General features: G+C 27.3%; 3 protein-coding genes across 7 annotated transcripts; 1 reads left to right on the forward strand and 2 right to left on the reverse strand.

The window, feature by feature from the left end:
- Window positions 1-9: 9 nt before the first annotated feature.
- Window positions 10-3,380, reverse strand: LOC126844177 (2',5'-phosphodiesterase 12). 3 transcript variants are annotated; one of them, XM_050582099.1, is made up of 10 exons: window positions 3,023-3,380; window positions 2,130-2,892; window positions 1,678-1,817; window positions 1,437-1,602; window positions 1,245-1,374; window positions 970-1,125; window positions 601-706; window positions 375-529; window positions 198-303; window positions 10-131 (listed from the first exon to the last, which is right to left on the reverse strand). In XM_050582099.1, coding segments are annotated over exons 2-10 (1,707 nt in total). In that variant the 5' UTR covers window positions 2,876-2,892; window positions 3,023-3,380; the 3' UTR covers window positions 10-129. The 3 variants fall into 3 exon arrangements, with proteins under 3 accessions (XP_050438056.1, XP_050438057.1, XP_050438055.1); XM_050582100.1 differs by having other exon boundaries at window positions 3,019-3,380; XM_050582098.1 differs by having other exon boundaries at window positions 2,966-3,380.
- An 811-nt stretch (window positions 3,381-4,191) lies between these two features.
- LOC126844678 (neurochondrin homolog) lies at window positions 4,192-9,291 on the reverse strand. 2 transcript variants are annotated; one of them, XM_050583044.1, is made up of 3 exons: window positions 8,954-9,291; window positions 7,671-8,892; window positions 4,192-5,888 (listed from the first exon to the last, which is right to left on the reverse strand). In XM_050583044.1, the coding sequence occupies exons 2-3, from the start codon at window positions 8,616-8,618 to the stop codon at window positions 4,599-4,601; spliced, it is 2,238 nt and encodes a 745-aa protein (XP_050439001.1). In that variant the 5' UTR covers window positions 8,619-8,892; window positions 8,954-9,291; the 3' UTR covers window positions 4,192-4,598. The 2 variants fall into 2 exon arrangements, with proteins under 2 accessions (XP_050439001.1, XP_050439000.1); XM_050583043.1 differs by having other exon boundaries at window positions 7,671-8,640; window positions 8,717-9,291.
- Window positions 9,292-11,281: 1,990 nt separating this feature from the next.
- Window positions 11,282-17,068, forward strand: LOC126844300 (probable tubulin polyglutamylase ttll-15). Of its 2 annotated transcripts, none has more exons than XM_050582396.1 (9): window positions 11,282-11,635; window positions 11,712-11,879; window positions 12,567-12,686; window positions 12,753-12,982; window positions 13,457-13,620; window positions 13,706-13,881; window positions 14,224-14,333; window positions 16,209-16,422; window positions 16,565-17,068. In XM_050582396.1, the coding sequence occupies exons 1-9, from the start codon at window positions 11,426-11,428 to the stop codon at window positions 16,673-16,675; spliced, it is 1,503 nt and encodes a 500-aa protein (XP_050438353.1). In that variant the 5' UTR covers window positions 11,282-11,425; the 3' UTR covers window positions 16,676-17,068. The 2 variants fall into 2 exon arrangements, with proteins under 2 accessions (XP_050438353.1, XP_050438354.1); XM_050582397.1 differs by lacking the exon at window positions 11,282-11,635 and adding an exon at window positions 12,029-12,078 and having other exon boundaries at window positions 11,760-11,879.
- Window positions 17,069-18,671: the final 1,603 nt, after the last annotated feature.

Raw genomic sequence — 18,671 nt, forward strand, 5'->3', positions numbered from 1 at the left:
TAGATTATTCTAGCTACTAGAATATATTATGGCAGACGATATTAGTGATTGCTTCGAAGACAGACATCAAGTCCTAGGCTTGAACTCGTTCACCAAAAATGGGAATTATATTGATTCACCTACAGTTAGTTCTAAAAAAAAAAAAATTGTATTAAAAAAAATATATATCTTTTTGGCATGAAAGAATTGATCAGTACATTTGAACTTGAAATCAGCAATTAAAGCCAAGTGATCCGAAGGAAATGTGACACTCGGGAGACCAACATTTTCAATGACCTCTTCGTGTGATGGCATAGGTAATACCTTAAAACAATTAAGTAAACAAACATCATTAAAAACTATGATTTTCCACCACAAAAATTTGATCAAATAACCTGTAAAAGTTTCAGATGATCTTCTGTAAAATATATATAGTCTAAAAGACCAAAAAACGTTTGAGTAAAATTACTGTAATCCACCTTAGTGCTGTATGCACTATACATTTTAAAATCAATTTTATCCTTTAAATTGTTCAATTCAGCACAATGTCCTCAAGTTAAAAAAAAAAGCTATTGTCATTAAAATGTATCATACGATTTAAAATTGTATTAAATAAATTACTGTGTTCTTCGGGTAACAATGAATTAGTCACCAAGTCATAAACTCCGCTTTCTGGTGTACTATTGAAATCGCCACAGAATATAACAGATATATTCCGATCAGAGAACTGCATAGAAAAATCGAAGTTAAAAAAAAATTTAATAAAATTTAATCCAACTCTGAAGACAAAAGAGACTAAAAGTTCATAATTATGACTAAAAGAAAAAAATGTGTTAAACTTAATAAAAGATATTTATTGATGTGTTATTATTAATTTAATACATGTCAAACTCATCTAAAACATAATTTATAATCTCAATCTTTAGTAAAACAAGTACTCAGTCTCTTTTGCTTCTCAAGTTATGTATTATTAATTCAGTTAATATTTACATGATTTTTGACAGTCTTTTTAATTTTTTTAATAATTGCAAGTTCAACTAATGATTGCAATAGTCGTATGGAATCACCATCAGGATCCGATATCAGATGGGTGTTACAAACTAATAACAGATGCTTGCTACTGCACCGCGTTTCCAAGAGTAAAATCTAATAACACAACAACCAACAAACTATAATTTAAATAACGATAAACATATTTTTCAAAAACATATTACTCTAATTTAAAAGTAAAATATATACAATATGTAATAAACAAATAGTTTTACTTGCAAGACAGTTTTCTTTAGTAGACCTTGTTTCCACTGATCATCATTTAAAATAGCATTTACGAGAGGCCCACAGTACATTTCAACTACCACGTGATCATTTAGTTTTATATTAAATTGCTCCAGCATGCTAACGTCATACAATAAATAACTTAAGAGTTATCCAAATTTAAATATCTTAATAATACATACACAAATTTATCAGCAGAAAAAAAACAACTCGAGCCTTCATTTTTATTACCATCTTTTTTGCAATGAACTCCGTTTAAATTAAAATTATGTTTTAATAAAGGAACTAATACCCTATTGAAAAATTTAAGTTCCACTTCTTGTAAACATAATATATCTGCTTCATAAGCTATATAGTACAAACCAATAATTTACAACTGTGTAATAAAATACTAAATGTTTATTATAAATAATACAATTTTACCTGTTAATTCTTTCAAGAGAAGAGGGTTCCGATAGCTAGATGCCAATATAGATGCAGAACAATATGGATACATTTCGTTTTTGGCTTCCTTAGTTTTTGTGTAATCTTCGGCTAATATATTATATGATAGAACTCTAAAACTGTAAGGAATAATTGCAAATTATTAAATTTTTAAAAAATGCTGTCCATATCATTTAAATATAAACCAATGTTCCAAACAAGTGAGTAATATTATTTTCCTCATTACTCTAACACTAAAAAAAAAAAAAATAATAGATACAAGATCATACAGCCTTACAGCATAAAGAAGTTAAATATTTAAATTATAGTATTTCTTTATAAGAAATCACTTTTGTAGAACATCAGTAAATATACAATTTTCAGTTCAATAAATTATTTTTTAATTAAGAGTATATTATAACACATTTATTCATTTGTAATTTGTATATTACCTATTACTCGGTTTATCGATTAGTCTTTTCTCAAAAGGATAATTATCTATGATGTTATCAACAACTTCCTCAGACAATACCTCCACTGTTGGTCCAAAGTGACCTTCTTCATTGCAAGGTTCACAAACTAGTTTTAATTTACACTTAATATCATCATCAGATGGTATATATGCAATACTATTACCCACCTTAACAACATTATTTGATTTTACTCTATACCAAGTATATTTGCTTTTCAAAATCGATACATTATATCCTTTGTCAAATGCATAAGGATATAACATTAGACACTTGTAAGGTTTTCCAAGTAGTAGATCATTTATTATGGGTAGATCAACCATGACGGACAAAGTTTTATCATTTATTTCGAGTGAAATGTTTATATTTTTACCATCAAAAACTTGACTGCATTTTGTTTCATCAGGGACAGTTTGTCCATTAACTTTCAAGAAAATACAATCAGTTATTGGTTCATTAATCTTTTTTTTTACTTTGGCTTGCTGTATTTTCAAGGCAAATCTTTGCAGTAATATAACAACAGTATCATCTGGTTTACGACACATATTCAAACGTCTCGTGTTATTTTTTATTGTTATTAAGGTAGTTATCATATATTTTTTTTCTATTTCACCAGGCAGAATTACAGAGTTGACAAACATCACGTTTTCCCACAAAAATAGTTTGAGTGAAGACATATCTCTCTTAGTAAAAATTATGTTCTTTATCAATTTGCTGAAATATCTCATAGATAGGTTTAACGTTCCTAAAGCACAAAACAAATTATATGATAAAAGCAAATAAGTAAGTAGGTGATATTATTCAATTGGTTAACTCACTTGAGTTTATACTAAGCATAAATATTAAACATGACAGGAAAATACTGACTTACTAACTTTGGTATACAAATGTCAAAATGTTCAACTTAAGTGTCCAATCGTTTATCTTCTATAGACAAAGAAATTTACGAAAAATATAAATGAGATATCGTTTGCCGGCGGAGACGGTGTTCCTAGATTTATAGAGTACAAAGATCATAGACGGTAGACCTGTTAAAATAAAGAAAATAGAAATGGGTAATTAACTGATAGCTGTTGAGAGAAATATCCGAGACCCGAGTACGGCCTTAGAAGATAAGGTCGGTTAACTCCGTCGTTATCAGTTGCTTCATAGATGAAATACTTAATCTATGGTTGCTTGCTTAAAAAGGCAAAAACATTTACGGAATACACCACTTTACCGGTGAGCGCTGCTGTAGGTTATATGTTTTTGAAGTTATGTTTAAACATATAACATGATATTATACCATTATACCAAGCTCCAAGTTTTCAACTTTCAAAACTCGAAAGCAAATATTCAGCATATTAAATAATTTAATTTATTACCAATACAGATATATTAGATAATTAAATTCGAAAAGCAGTCAACATTTCTATAATTATAAATTACAACCATAATTATATTACTTTCCAGAATTAATCAAATATTCAAATCTATGGTAATATTTAAAAAATAATTATATAATATAAAACATAGCCCCTTTATTTTCCTTGTTTGGTAGAAATAAGAAAATTAAAGAAATTAAATTGGCAATGCACTAGTAAAAGTAGTTTAAGGGTAACTTTTATTGTAAAATTTTATTTGTAACAATGTTTTGTCTACACTAATTTTTACTATTACTATTATACGTCAAATACCTATAGCTAATTATTGTTAAAAGGGGTAAATAAATATCATTTAGTTCATTAATTTGGTGAAACGTAATACCATTAATTCAATGGTAATAATATTTTACTAGTTTCTACAATTTTAAATTACATTTAATGCATTATTAGTTAGGAGTTATCTAATGATAGGTAGATACATTCTATTATAAATTGTAACTAATTTCATATAAGTATCAAAATATAGCATTTATATTTAAAAATAATGTATTAATATATAAACATAATTCAAACAAGTTAATACCAAAAATATCAATAGATGAAAAATAATTAACAACATTTTTTTTCGAAAACCAACCAACAAATAATTTTAACTAAAAAATGTATAAAATGCATAAGTATCGTATTATGTTATTACTATATTAATGCTAGAGAAATTTAGTACCAATTGACTATTAAGTCAACCAACATAGCGTTTTGTTCAAATGATATGTATATTATAAATAGGTTAAAAAATAAGACACTTATATACCTAGTTTACATTTTATGTATAAACTATTTTATAGTTGTAATAAGTAATCTTGTTGATATGAAAATTTAGAATATCAGTTTTCAAACACTTTTTTTATAAAATTATTAATGAGCTCTGTAGCTAAGATTACGAGCATTGTCCGTTAAGTTAATTTTCCAGAGATATTAAACATAAAAATACACAAAAGATACTTTTTAAGTAAAATTAAATTTAAATATTTTTAAAAATATAAATGCTATGAGAAACAACACGTTTTATGTTATATAAATTATGTTATTATTCGCCAAACAATTTTTTTCCCAATTCCATAAATTTGTGACCTCGACACGCTGTGATAGCATCTTTTTTTTTTAACATAACCACTAGATCGCCATTAGCCTCAATTAGTCGACATAATAAGTCTTCATATGCATACTTAACGTTAGTTGGTAGCGTGTTTGGTTTGATTTTTACAAGCATATCAATTATTCCTTCAGCCCAACCACTCTCAATAGCAAACTCGGATATCCAAGGTACAAGGGTTAGGATACCACTTAAATTTTGCATGCCTAAAAACCATAACTCCTGAAGTTCCATCCATGACTCTTTGTAGTTCATGGTGACAACTAGCTGACCCATCTTATAACGTGAGCTGCCACTACCACTGTTTTCATCAACGCTGTATGCATCCCATAAGAACCTAATGGTTGCTTGGATATATCGGCAAATGGAAAAGTCATTCTTTTTAATATAAGCAGTCTTCAGTTTTAATAGAAGCAAACCCAGTACTGCCATGTTTCCATACATTACAAGGTTTTCGTGGTTATTTTTTAATTCCGGTAAGTTATCAAAAATAAACTTCAATAACGTGAAGAACAGAGGACTATTCTTAACGTAGTCCACTTCTAATACACAAATGTTCATAAATGTGTTACAAATACTAATAATTGCTCCACGAGAATCGGCCATTTTTTTCAAACGAGCTTCTGGAATCTCTGGTTCTGGACCCCTCGGCTTTAAACGTTCTGACTTAGGGATCACTGGTTTTTTATAATGAGCAATTGACCAATGGAATGTTAAACATTCTTGCAACACTTCGTCTTGTTTGATTTTTAAAAGAACTTCTCTACCTTTGTCTTCTACAGCTATGTGACACAGAGCAGGTAAAAATGCTCTCAATACGTCTACTGCACCTAAGGGGTCCTCTGGTGCAGGTGTTGGATTTGGTAAAGCATTCTCCGCTAAATATTTTGCTCGGTAAGCATAGAATGATTCATTTGCAATTTGCAAAGCAAATGGCAGAATATTGTTCACAGCTGGCCGCATTGATGAAGTTTCTTGTGCCAACCAAGCAGACAATGACATAAGCATTACACATATGAAACATTTTACATTATTTTCTAAGGGTTTTTTTGAATTGGAAAGATTTTTCAGTACATTCATAACAGCAGTAAAGGCACCTTTAAGAGCTGTGTAAGTTTGTTGTTTTTCTTTTTGTTCAAAGTCCAATACATCTGTTGCAATATAAGCAAGTGATATTTCAAGTATTGTAAAACAAGAACTAAGTAAATTTTCTGCTTCTAAAACCTGGAAAAAAGCATATATAAGATAAAATCAGACCACAATTTTTTCATTTATTAATCAATAATTAATATTAATTTAAAAAAAAAATGTTTTGTTTAATACTCTGTTTAAGGTAGAGTTGAATATAGCGATGAACCAATTTTAAATTTAATGGATAATCAGGAAAACATTTTTTTTTTTATACTAATAACTAGCCTGGTATTTCTGGGAAAAAATATGAAATAATAATGGTTTAAGTTCGATAAATCTTTCTTTCTAATATTAGCTCATTAATTTAGCTTAAAAATAAAAATGTTTAAGCTTAGCGGTTTCCAAATATAGAATGAGTAATCAATTACAAAGGGTCTAATATCAAAAATAATTTGTACCCGCTCAACTCTAATTTAATTTTTACTTCTAACATTATTCAGCTAAACGTAATTTTTACATATTAAATTTTATAATTAACTACTATACCTAATTCTTAACTGGGATTATTTTAGTAAATACATAAATATTATCTCTTTCTACATTAGTAATTTATTAGTTATCATTAGTCTTAAAATTGATAATAAAAAATCTAGGAGTTTTAAGCAATCTTTAAATAACTCATCTCCCTTGTGTTCAAGTTTTGGTCATTAAATTTATAGATGTACAATTTTTCTGTAAGTATATTGTATTATCAAAGTGTAATTATTGTTGTATAATATTTTTATATAGTACCACTTTAAAATATTAAACTCTAAGGCACTTGCACTATTTGATCACTACCCTAAAAATGGCCTTGAGTATACTTGATCTGTTTAGTTTGTAATGGCTATCACAAAATTCGTTTGGAATGGCAATTAACTTTTTCGGTACAAAGAGCATTAAGGGGTGGACCTACAAGCAGAGAAACTGAAAGCTGAAGGAAATAGAAAAATATGTCAGCTCCCCCGTAAGCACGATTATTGCCTATACATCAGCCGTCCTGTTGTGGTAAATATTAACTTTGCAAACAATATTAGAAATTGTCACAAAAAAATATATTTTAATTAACAATTAAATTATGTTTTTTAGATTAAAACTCACAACAGCAAAGATAATAGTTAGCAGTATTTAGGCGAAAAAGGTTTAAGGAAATATATGGTTAAAATTAGAGATGGGATTTTTGGATCTCAAGTATGAATTGATTCTTTCAGTTTGGGTTAATTAAACGACTTTTTCATTCATTTGAGTACATTTTGGTGTTATAATTATTAAAACATAAATTTTATCATAAAAACATACTAATATATTATAATATCTGATATAAATATGAATATTATAATTACTAGTTAGTGATATGAGAAAAATAAAAATTTTGAATTACAGTGTGTTCTATAATTTTTTTTGACTTGGTTCATTAGTTTTTGCAATCAGGATCTAATGATTTGTTCATTCACAAATGACACACTTCTAGTTAAAATAAAAATAATTCCAACTATTTAAACATAGGCCTAAACTCTTATTATTATTTATCCAATATCTACAGTAAAAAGTAGTTTTTTTAAATATTTTCAAAATGTTATCAACCATGTTTCCAACAGTTTATAAATGTTTTGGTACAAAGTTTTAAGGTTCAAAAATAATATATACAAAATATTGTTAAAATATTAAAAAAATACTGGCAATTTTTTTTTTTTAACGTTTATACTTTTTTGAACATCAAATTACACGTTAAAACAATTGTATTACATAATATAAACTTTTGACACATGTTTGACAATATTTAAAAAATATTCAATTGTTTTGCTGTTTAAGAAGTAATTTTTTTATAATAAATACCTGTTCAACAAATTTTTTGTCTTCCAAATGCATACGTATTTCAATTGAAGCCAAATGAATCAAGAGTAAAAAAAAAGCTTTTGGTTTGGCCTCATCCTGAAGGGACCAATCAACTCCAAATATGGTGAGCATGTGCTGAGCTAATTTGAGTGCTGGATCTCGCTGAGCTTTGACTATTTTGCTCATCAAAATATCGCGTAATCCAACAAAAACTTTTGATGGCCAAATTTCAGTATCACAGGAACTAGGTCCTATTTCAGGTGGACAATTGATCAAAAGTGGTGACAACAGGACACACAGTTTGAATTTTCGCTCGCTATGGTCTGTTTCAAAATCTACTGCCAAAACATTAATTAAAGAGTTAAAATTTTTTACATTGTTGTTCCAAGAAGAAGAACCAAATTTTTCAACAATTGTCACTAACAATGCCAATGCTTCATCTGTTTGAAAGCTTTTTACTGAATACACTTCACACATTTTACCAACTGTTCCAGCATCCAATAATGATTTTAATCCTGTTTCGAACTGTGCGATAAAATTTAAACATTTATATGCCTCATTGATGAGCATAAGATTATCCTCATCTTCTTCGTCTTCGTCTTCATCTCCGCCGCTAAGTACAATTTCAAGAAAAACACCAACATTTTGTAATATTTCCCGATGTGTTGCTACCTCTTCGACATTGCACAGTGACGTCAGTATACTCATGGCAACAGATTTGTAAACACACGGTGGACAACCTGCTGGCACTTCATTGCTGAGCAGGAGCCTCTTGATGAATTTGAACTCGATGGCCTCAAACAAAGCCAGTTTTGAACGTGCATTACACTTTTCTGCTTTCACCGTTTTGGTAACCAAAAATAAGGCAGCAAATTTTTCAGTATCGTTTTTTGCACCTTTAATGACACCAACACATTTTTTTACAGAATCCAATACTTCTCCACTCATTTTAACACAAATTCAAATACACCTTAAATAAATATTAAATGTTGTTTATTAGTAGGTATTAATATAAATATTAAGGGGGAAAAAATCTATTCACTCACGAGACATTTAACGCACAGACGGAACTGTATTAAATTTCCGAAGTGAACATAGAGAGCCCCACTCCATGCAATCTAATGCATACTGCTAACAAACTGTACTCTATTTATAGTTTTTCTGAAGTTAACCACCACAGATATGTGGCTCCGTGCCAGCTTACAATGCAATTACATAACGACTAATAATAATATGAACAATACATTACAACACTTTAGGCTGTTACTTTGCATTCACTTTACTTGTTTATTAAAACCCTCTCCGACCACAGTCTTTTTTTCCGTGTAAATCAACGCGCGAGAGAAACAATACAAATTACCTATGTTCATCTTCATTAAAGATAAAAAGCACTGGACGTTAGCCAAAAATAATCGTCATTAAAAACAAAACGATTTATTCAAAACCATTATGTTTTCGATTGAAAACTTGACGAAATTCGGATGAGTTTTACTAAAAGAAAATGTTAATTTCGTATTGAATAGACTACATTTGACAATAGACGGTAGTAACTATAGCTAATATGTCGCAATTATACTTGTTAGTTTCAAAACTCAAATTCATTCGTTGTATTATTTAACTTATTATTTTAACGCACGTGCGATTTTCAGCTGATAACAATATAACGGTGCCGTTATCACTTATCAGTGAAATAGTGAATAATTTTTCCTTATCTTGTTTTTTATATACATTTTTGAATCAATTAAGAACCGGAAATGACTGTGGCGGGACGAGGGTAGAAATGTAACTAACGTCACGTTAGTAACGTGTACGCAAAACATGAGGTGAACAGAAAAAAATATTGGAGAAAACAGCTGTAGGTAGTCAAGATAGTCTATATATCCAAGGAGATATAGTACTAAATGTTGTAATATTGAGCTCGGTGAGATGCAGGTATTTGAATAATATAATAATAATTATTGCTGGACGAGGGCATTGGTCCAAATTTCAAAATTACAATAATAATTTATAACACATTTTTATGATGACTCAAAAATTCATAATTAATAATAATAAATAAACGGCATTAGCTCTAAGTGTAGGACTTCTAAATGACATCATATTATGTGTTTACTATTTGTGCGAGTCTCCACATCATGAAACTAGATCAAGGATTTGAGAAGAAAAACACTCATTAATAAAGCATAAAGTCTAAAAATAATAATAGTGGGTGGTGCGCGACTGGTGTTCTTATGGTATAACTAACTGTCAGGCGTTAGTTATATCATGAGTGTTCTATTAGATGTGGCTTGAGAGAAACGTTAATCCATTAAATAATTATTATTATTTTCGCAAATTATTGTTATTTGTTTTAGACATAAACATGTCGAGAGAAACTTAAACAATTTTTAAAATTTGCTGGCTGCTTTGTAAATAAAATTTGCCAAAATTACAAAATATATTTTTAAATTAGGTTAAAGACGAGCAATTAAAAAAAAACCAAGAAATAGTGAAGTTTTAATGATCATTGAATTGGTACAAGATGAATTAAACTTGTATCTTGTAGAATGTTATTCGTTTTTGTCAAAGAAAAAATAACAATTTATGAATACCAATATCCAATGGGTGTGATACACGACAAACTAGTTATTATAATAACTATAGTTAAAATATAAATTCATATTCGTCCGAAAAGAATAATTATAGAAAAAAGATACAATATTTATAGTATATATTATACATAGCAGATAGCCTGTTATATATAATAGTTTGATATATATATATATATACCGTTTTACCCATTCATAAGAAATAAGGTAGGGAGAGATTTTAATCATGCCAGCTTATTAAAGAATACATTTATATAATATATTATATTATATCCAATAGGTGATACAAATTACAATGTGATATAAATATCAAATAAAAAATAAAAAATAACATTATAAAATATCTCCCTATCTTATTTCTCATGAGTGGGTAAAACGGTAACTTAATAATATGGTCCTTAAGAAAATGTTAACATTTTTTATTTACAAAACGTGGATACAACCGTAAAAATAAAAAATAATTATGCGAGTACTATAAGTACTAAGTAGTACTATGAATACAATTTTGTACCAAATATAAATATTTGCTACGTCCATTATGGACATATGCGTGCAGTGAACTTAATTTTATCAATTAATTTTGTACCATATGAGTTAAAACCTTTTACTGTTAACTATAAACTCTTATTGTATTACGATTTGAGAATAAAATCAAAATTCCAAGTAACTTATTAGTTCCACGGGTATTACTAAGTGAACTAGCGCCCGTCCCGTGTCGACGTCCAGAACTGAAATTTGTCTCGGTGGGCTATCTATAATAATTATAATCAAAGATATAATGTACGAATCGTGATGATGACACAGAAATCGGAAAAAAATTTAATTTTTCTGTGATGATGGTTTTATCATCTAATTACACAAGCACACGCGTATGTTGGTGGTTTCCGATTGGTGAAAGGCGAAGCAAAAGTAAAGTAGGTACATAAACGTTGCCAGAACTATAAAAACCCCAATTTTAGTCACGACCGGCCTACTTCCACGTGCTTGCAATAATATAATGATAACATGCCTAGAGTTTATTGATAAAAAAATGTAATGATAACTCTTTAATAAAGCAGACCAATAAGTACTCTCAAAATATATAAGTGTTGACAAGTGACAACAATAATTATTGTTGCTGCAGTAGTGTTCCTTCTAAATATCAAAATTGCTGCATTTTAAAATAAGATGCGATCACGATGGCTTTCGTTACCTTTTGTCGTTTGCTTTTTGTTATTTTTGTGCTTGATTTTACTATTAATTAATTTTTTCGAACTAAACTGGATGCAAAATGAGCACAGCAAGTTTCACCATGTTCAACAGTCGTATTCTAACAAACCACAACATGAACTGGTTGTAGGCATAAAACGACCAATCTACACTGTATTTGCAAAGCATGTTAGTGACAATTGGCAAAAAAAAAAAAAATTAATAATGATAAATGTATAGAGTAATTCAAGTTTTGTACTTACAGTCCGAAGCTGGTCATTTAAAGCATGTTTATGATGTTCTTGACATCTACGGCTATTCGAGAAAACCTTTAGAGCCAGATACAGATTGGAACTTATTATGGGCTCACGAATACCCATTTAAAACACTTGCTGATAAAATTACATTTGCTAATTTAAAATCTAATCAAAAAGTAAGATTTTCTTTTTTTTATTAAAAGTTCTTTGTAGCTTATCTTATTGATTTTAATTAGCAAAAGCCAAAATGATGATTTATGTTTTATATTTTTATCATTAAATTTGCTTGCCTGACAAGGGTCCATCTTGTTGATTTTATTTTCAGAGATACAACTATACAAGGATATTCAAGGGCGGTTCTAAGACTTAAATTTTGTAAGAGCAATAGTATACTTTTAAGTGAGCTATATGTGCAACTTTAATCCCCAATTATTTTTTCGCTTTAACACATTTCCAGCAAAGAAATTTGGTTCTCTGCCCGTATGCTAGAACTATGCTGAGTGTATTTTATTATTAGAGTCAACATTTTTGATTTTATGGTTTTTACTATTTTTAAATTATTGAACATCTTAAATATTCAGTAGATATGTATGCTCATTTGATAATTTTAAAGATAGAGGGTTTTCAAAAGGAGCTTTTAAATCTTTAAATACATTTTGCTTAAAACTTGTATTTTTGGGAATTTGCAATTCAAGCATATATCTCTGTGTATTTCTCTGTCAATTTCCAACAAAACAGATTTGTTAACTCCATACCTACATGGTGGCTCTTATCACACGGACATACATAAATAATGTTTTGTTTGATACAAGTTTCTTTGTTAAAATGCAATATGAATAATATAAAATTATTGTTATTATTAGGTAAATCATTTTCCTGGTGTTGGATTTATTACAAATAAAGTTGATTTAGCAACATCAGATATCAAGTACATACCTCCAGCTTTTCACATGCCACTTGAGAAAGAAAAATTTATGCTATATGTAAGTATTGACTATTATTTTTTTAGATAAAAAAAAATCTTTTAAAATGTATATTCTCTTCTTTAGGCTAAAAAGTATCCAAATAAACTGTTTGTTCAAAAGCAAAACAATCATCGGGGCATTAAAATTAAATCTTCACATGAGCTAGACTTTAATTCATCTGGCACATTTATTCAAGAATATATTGACAATCCTCTATTAATTGATGGATATAAATTTGATATTGGTGTTTACACAATTATTACATCTATTAACCCTCTTAGAGTATATATGTATAATGGAGATATTCTTTTCAGGTTTGTAGATTATAAATAAACTCAAAAGTTCAAGTTAATAAGCATAAAAACCAAAACAATTAATTTGCATGAATTTTTAACATTTTCTTTTTATAATTTTTTATACTCTATTTTTGTGAATGTTTTTCTTGTCTCATATATTGCTATATGGTTATATTCTAATCTTTTAGATGAAAGATGGTATTTAAATGTTAAATGTTATCCAGAATGGAACAACTCTTTAACAGTTATAAAGGTTGGTTGTGGTTTATACTTAGTTTATTTATTTTTCTTTACATAATTATGGATTGTAAGTATTGTTTAGCATAGCTATTTTTCTTGGTTCTTATAATGTTTTAATTTAACGTTTTTCAGTATGCTAATCACTACCAAATATACTAATAATACTAACAAACACAAAGTTAACAACTATATGTGTTTACAGAAATTTATTGTATAACAAATTGTGTGGTTTTGTACTTTTTTTTAATTTAGGTTTTGCCCAGAAAAATATGAACCGTTTGATGCCAATAATATTGATAAATATGTCATTGGAGATGATTATTTACCAACATGGAAAGTGCCATCGCTAAAAAAATATTACGTTGATCAAGGTGCTTCAATGAAAGTGTCTGTTGAATCACATTTAAAAACATTAGGTAATTAAATATTACACATTTTAAAATATGTTTGAGCATCTTTACTAATTACCTTATATGTTATATTTACCTAAATTCTATTTAGGAAAAGATGCTACCAAAATATGGGATCAATTAGAGGATGCCATACGGGTTGTCTGTTTAGAAAAAGAGTCTAAGATCAAGAATTTAATGAGTAACTACGAATCAAAAACAAATTTTTTTGAGATGGCTCGCTTTGACTTTGTTGTAGACGATAATCTTAAAGTTTATATAATGGAGGTAAGTAAATAAAGAAAACAAAATTTATACAAAATTTATCCATACATTTTTTGTTTCAATTACTTAAAATAATTTTTTAATTTGCAAATAAAAATCTATGAATACAGAGTTAAAAAATTTGTATATTTCAATGTAGAAGTTACTTTACTCAAACAGGCGTCTAACCATTTAACTGCCTGGCTTGGGAATTGTTTAGTAATTAGGTTAATTTGCAGTAATTGAATTTGATTAATTCAATATTCAATTAATTCAATGTTTACATAGTTTTAGTTCTTATTTACTAATTATTTTGTATCACATTATTTACTTCTGGAGAAATAATAAAGAACTATCGTTTTTTAGGTTAATATGTCACCAAATCTGTCATCAGCTCATTATCCTCAAAATCGTTTACTATACGAGCAAGTTTTATTCAACCTTTTTGCCATTGTTGGTTTGACACATTTTGAACGGTTAGTATAAAATATGAAAAGAAATGTTTTAAATAACAATAATGATTCTGATTTAAATTTTGTTTAAACAAATTGGATAATTATGTATTAACTAAATGTTATGTGTATATGTTTAATCATCAAATAATATACCAATAAGTGTATAAGTACATATTGCGCTGATACTGCAACAGCGCGTATCTCAATTCTAAATATTTTCAAGAAAAGCAAAATAAGTTATTTAAATAAATAGGTTTTGATATAAGCTGTGTTATCATTTTTATGATTTACAGTGCAACTATAAGTCTGATAAAAAACACCATTTACAAAATATTTTCGGCGGAATGTGATTTATCATTATTGGTAATAATCTCATTTGGCCAAATTTTGAGATACGGGCTGTTTGCAGTATCAGCAACGATATATACATAAAATTGGAAGCGACTAATGTGCATTCAAGCATTCTTTATGTAGAAAGGAGGTGTACTTCTTTTTTCTCGGAGGTATGATAACCACTTCCTTGTGTACTGTGACTTCAGTGTTAATTTTAATACCAAGTTTTTTTAAATGGTTTAATTAAGTTATTAAGACAATTTAAACACAAAAACTAGCATTCGATTAGGTAGGAAAACTACAGGTCCAATTTTTTTATAGTGATGTGAAACTTGTGACTTAATTTCAAGAACAAAACAACACATTAAATACAAATGTGATTAAAATTTAAGAAGTCAATAATATTTTAAAATAATAATTGTAATATTTCTATTTTTTAAATTATTTATAAGAAGGAATATACAATCTCTACAATATACATAAAATATGTTAAGAGTAAAAATAAATGCATACAAATAATTTTGAAGAAAGAAACCAATATCCCAGTGTAATAATTCTAAAAAAATTTTTTTAAAAACCTTTTTGGTTTGCAACTCAAATTAGAGAAAATGTCGTATCAACTTTATTTAGGTATAAAATAATTTGTGTATTAACAAATTTTTACCTACAATCTAACTCTGCCCCAATTATACAAATAATTTAATTAGGACTAGTGATGAGGCTAGTTAAAGTACACATATAATAAATAGATGTTTGATTTTAGGGGAATCCTGTATATAAAAAAAATATATATAACATATTGAATATACAACTTTTGGATGAGATCAAATTTTTTAGAATTTTTGTTCTTTTGAAAAAAAATTATATTGACTTTTTTCATTCTGCTATATATTTTTCGCCAACTATGTAAAACAACTGTACATGATAATGTGCATGATACAAATCTTAAACTGTAACATTTTTTTTTGTTTTTAAAAAAGAATTATGGTATGCTTAAAAGTACATATTTTTTATGCTGTTTGCATAGACCTTTTTTAGGTTTATTTTATATCTAAATTATTTTCTTATGTGACTCTTACTAGTTTTACACCATATACCTAGAATTACATTTTACTCCAAATTTATTTAGTATACTGATTGCTGATTAAACTAATATTTCCTCTTTATCCGTTAGTAACTTTACTTATGGATATACTATGTTATATCCGTAGATATTAAAGATTTAAATACAATTTTGATGAATTTGTTTGGTTATATTTTAAAATATATTTTTATTTACAATCTTAGTGTTACTTTAACAACTCTTGGTGTGTAGACATGAATGTTCATGTACACATTATCTTCTTTAATATTAAAACTATATTTTTTGTATGAATTGTGTTTATAATTTAGATTTTCTTTTTCTTTATCTTTATCTCCCATATGTTATTTGTTAATAACATATACTTCATTATTAATAACATGAATCTAAAAATTGGATGTTTTGTTGAATGATTATTATATTTTATGTGTTACAATGAATTGTAAGAACACAAATATAGTTAATAAATAATTTGTTCGTAGTAAACAAGATAGTATCAAAATGGCTGTATCTATGAAAAACATTGTGGCGTATCCAAAGTCTTGTGATGAAATGAATTGCCAAATAACATGTCAGTCTGAAAACTGTAAATTATGTTATCCATGCATGGATAATGAAACAAAAATACATTTGACAAACGCATATCGTGAACATATTGATCGTCACGACTGTAAACGTGTATTCCCACCAACATTTGTAAGTATATACAATATTTCAGCTTTAAACTAATCAAATTTATGTTGTAAACAGAATGTATTAACAACATAACAATTTATTGCAAAATTCGTTAGTAAATTTATAAATAAGCAGTTTAATTAGTGATCAATTATTTTTTCAGAATACAAAATTAATTGAGAATAGTGAAGATTTAAATGGATTAAGCCCAAAAACTCGATTGATGTACAAATGGTTTAAGGGAAAATGTATGTCAGATCCAGAGTGGTGCTAATTGAATCATTTTTATTAAAATTATATATTAAGAGGCCAGTAAAACCGTTTAATCATAATTTATGCCATATTCTTTTTTTATATTAAATTATTAATATTGTTACATATTTTTTTTTATAAGAGTTTATTTTTATGTTAATAATTGGTTGTGAAAATAGTGCAGTTAGAGCATTCGACTAGTAAATGAGTCAAACGTTCTTAGTGGCAAAAAATAAAAAATTAGTTTTATTCGTGATCTGTGTTCAAGAACCAAATTTATTTTTTTTCTACTTGAAATATTTGTTTGTAAATAGCGTCCGTTTTATGTGCCTTGCGCATTCTTTATGTAATATTTTATGATCACAAATAGTTCGTTATCACTTATCATTATCCTAAATATTATAAATTGTTGTCAAAACTGTTGTGCTTTGAAATTATATAAAATATTCACTAATTTTTTGGAAACTGAAAATTATTTACGAAACGAAAAGAAAAGAAAAATATTAACAATTAAAGTTATTACAAATAGTTCTTATTTTACTAACTGTTAAATTAGTACTAATTAAACAATTAATTAACTTTATAAATTTTATCGTTTATTTTGTATTATTTTCAGTTGTTAAATGAAATAAATATAAAGTTTATTAACATATTATTTACATTTAAAAACTTAGTTTATTTTTGTATTATAATAAATAATATTTTTCTGTTATTTACAGTTAAATATCGTTACTTGGGAACAATAATTACACTATTTGGTACTCAGAACATAAATGTTATAAGAATTTTTTTATTTAAGAAATAGAAAAATTCTATTTAGAAATGAAAAATGTCTTTAGGAGACTTAACTAGGTTATGAAATATAAATCTTTTGTAGAAATATAACATGTGGTAATACAAAATTATTATTAAGTATTAATGTTGTTATATTTTTTGTTTTCTGAAAAAAAAATATTCGAATTTACATATATGTCTATTAGAATATTTAAATGAATCGATTTTTTTATTTTGTTTGGATAACATTTCTTTTAGAAATTTCCCAATGAAAGCTATTATGAATAAATGTATTAAAATTAATTTTAACTATGTTACTTGAATTATATTTTACTTAAAACCATATTTTGAAGGTTAGTGATGACGTTATCTGAAATTGAATTTGCTGTTTGTACAAAGAATTTTTTCTTCAATTTATAATTTAATAAAATGTTCTTGTTGAAATTGCCATTTTTATTATAAGTGTTCACCATTTTATTCATAATCCATACTTAAATTACTTTGTTTAAGCCACGTCTTGTTTATATATTATAATATATACATATATTTATCAACAGTGTAAACACAAAATAGATTTAATCTATTCTGTGTGCGTTTTAATCGGTTCATTTGACCATAAGATAATGTGATCACCGCAAAAGGAGTCTATTTTAATGACTTCTGTGCAAGAAGTTTTCCAATACTCTAATGTGGCAGAAAATAATTCATTACATTTTGTAAATTCAATGGTAGGTACATCTTCGATACAGTATTAAATAATTTATGATATCCAAAATTCAAATTGATTCAGTTTGAAATTAAATCTTTTCAGAGTAAGATCCAAATTAATGTAATATTAATGGTATTAATGGTAGTCCTAAGACTATAGTGTTAAATTACTATTACTAAATTAGAAATATGTAAGACTAGTGTCTTGCAAAATGTGATGGTGGTAATAACTAATAAGTAATTCCCGACAGCCTAACGCTAAATAAATTATTACAGTAACCTGAGATTAGGTATTAATATTAAGATAAGTATTAAGATACTTGTGTAGTATAGATAATATAATAATTATTTGATATACATATTACTAAGTGGATTCAAACGATTTAGTGCATTTTCAGCATCTGAATATTATTCAAAACGCACATTTAGCGTACTAAGTTAAAAATAGGGTGCAAAATATAATAGTGTCTTTAGAAATATGTAACCATGGAAATAAAACTCAGAACTATTAAAAAGAAATTAAACCAAATTGAGAA

This window comes from Adelges cooleyi, unplaced genomic scaffold (genome assembly GCF_023614345.1).
Source record: "Adelges cooleyi isolate 19-005CV unplaced genomic scaffold, UGA_ACOO_1.1 ACOO_flye_CR_arks_rails_tigmint_CR_PRNA_651, whole genome shotgun sequence".
Lineage (NCBI taxonomy): Eukaryota > Metazoa > Arthropoda > Insecta > Hemiptera > Adelgidae > Adelges > Adelges cooleyi.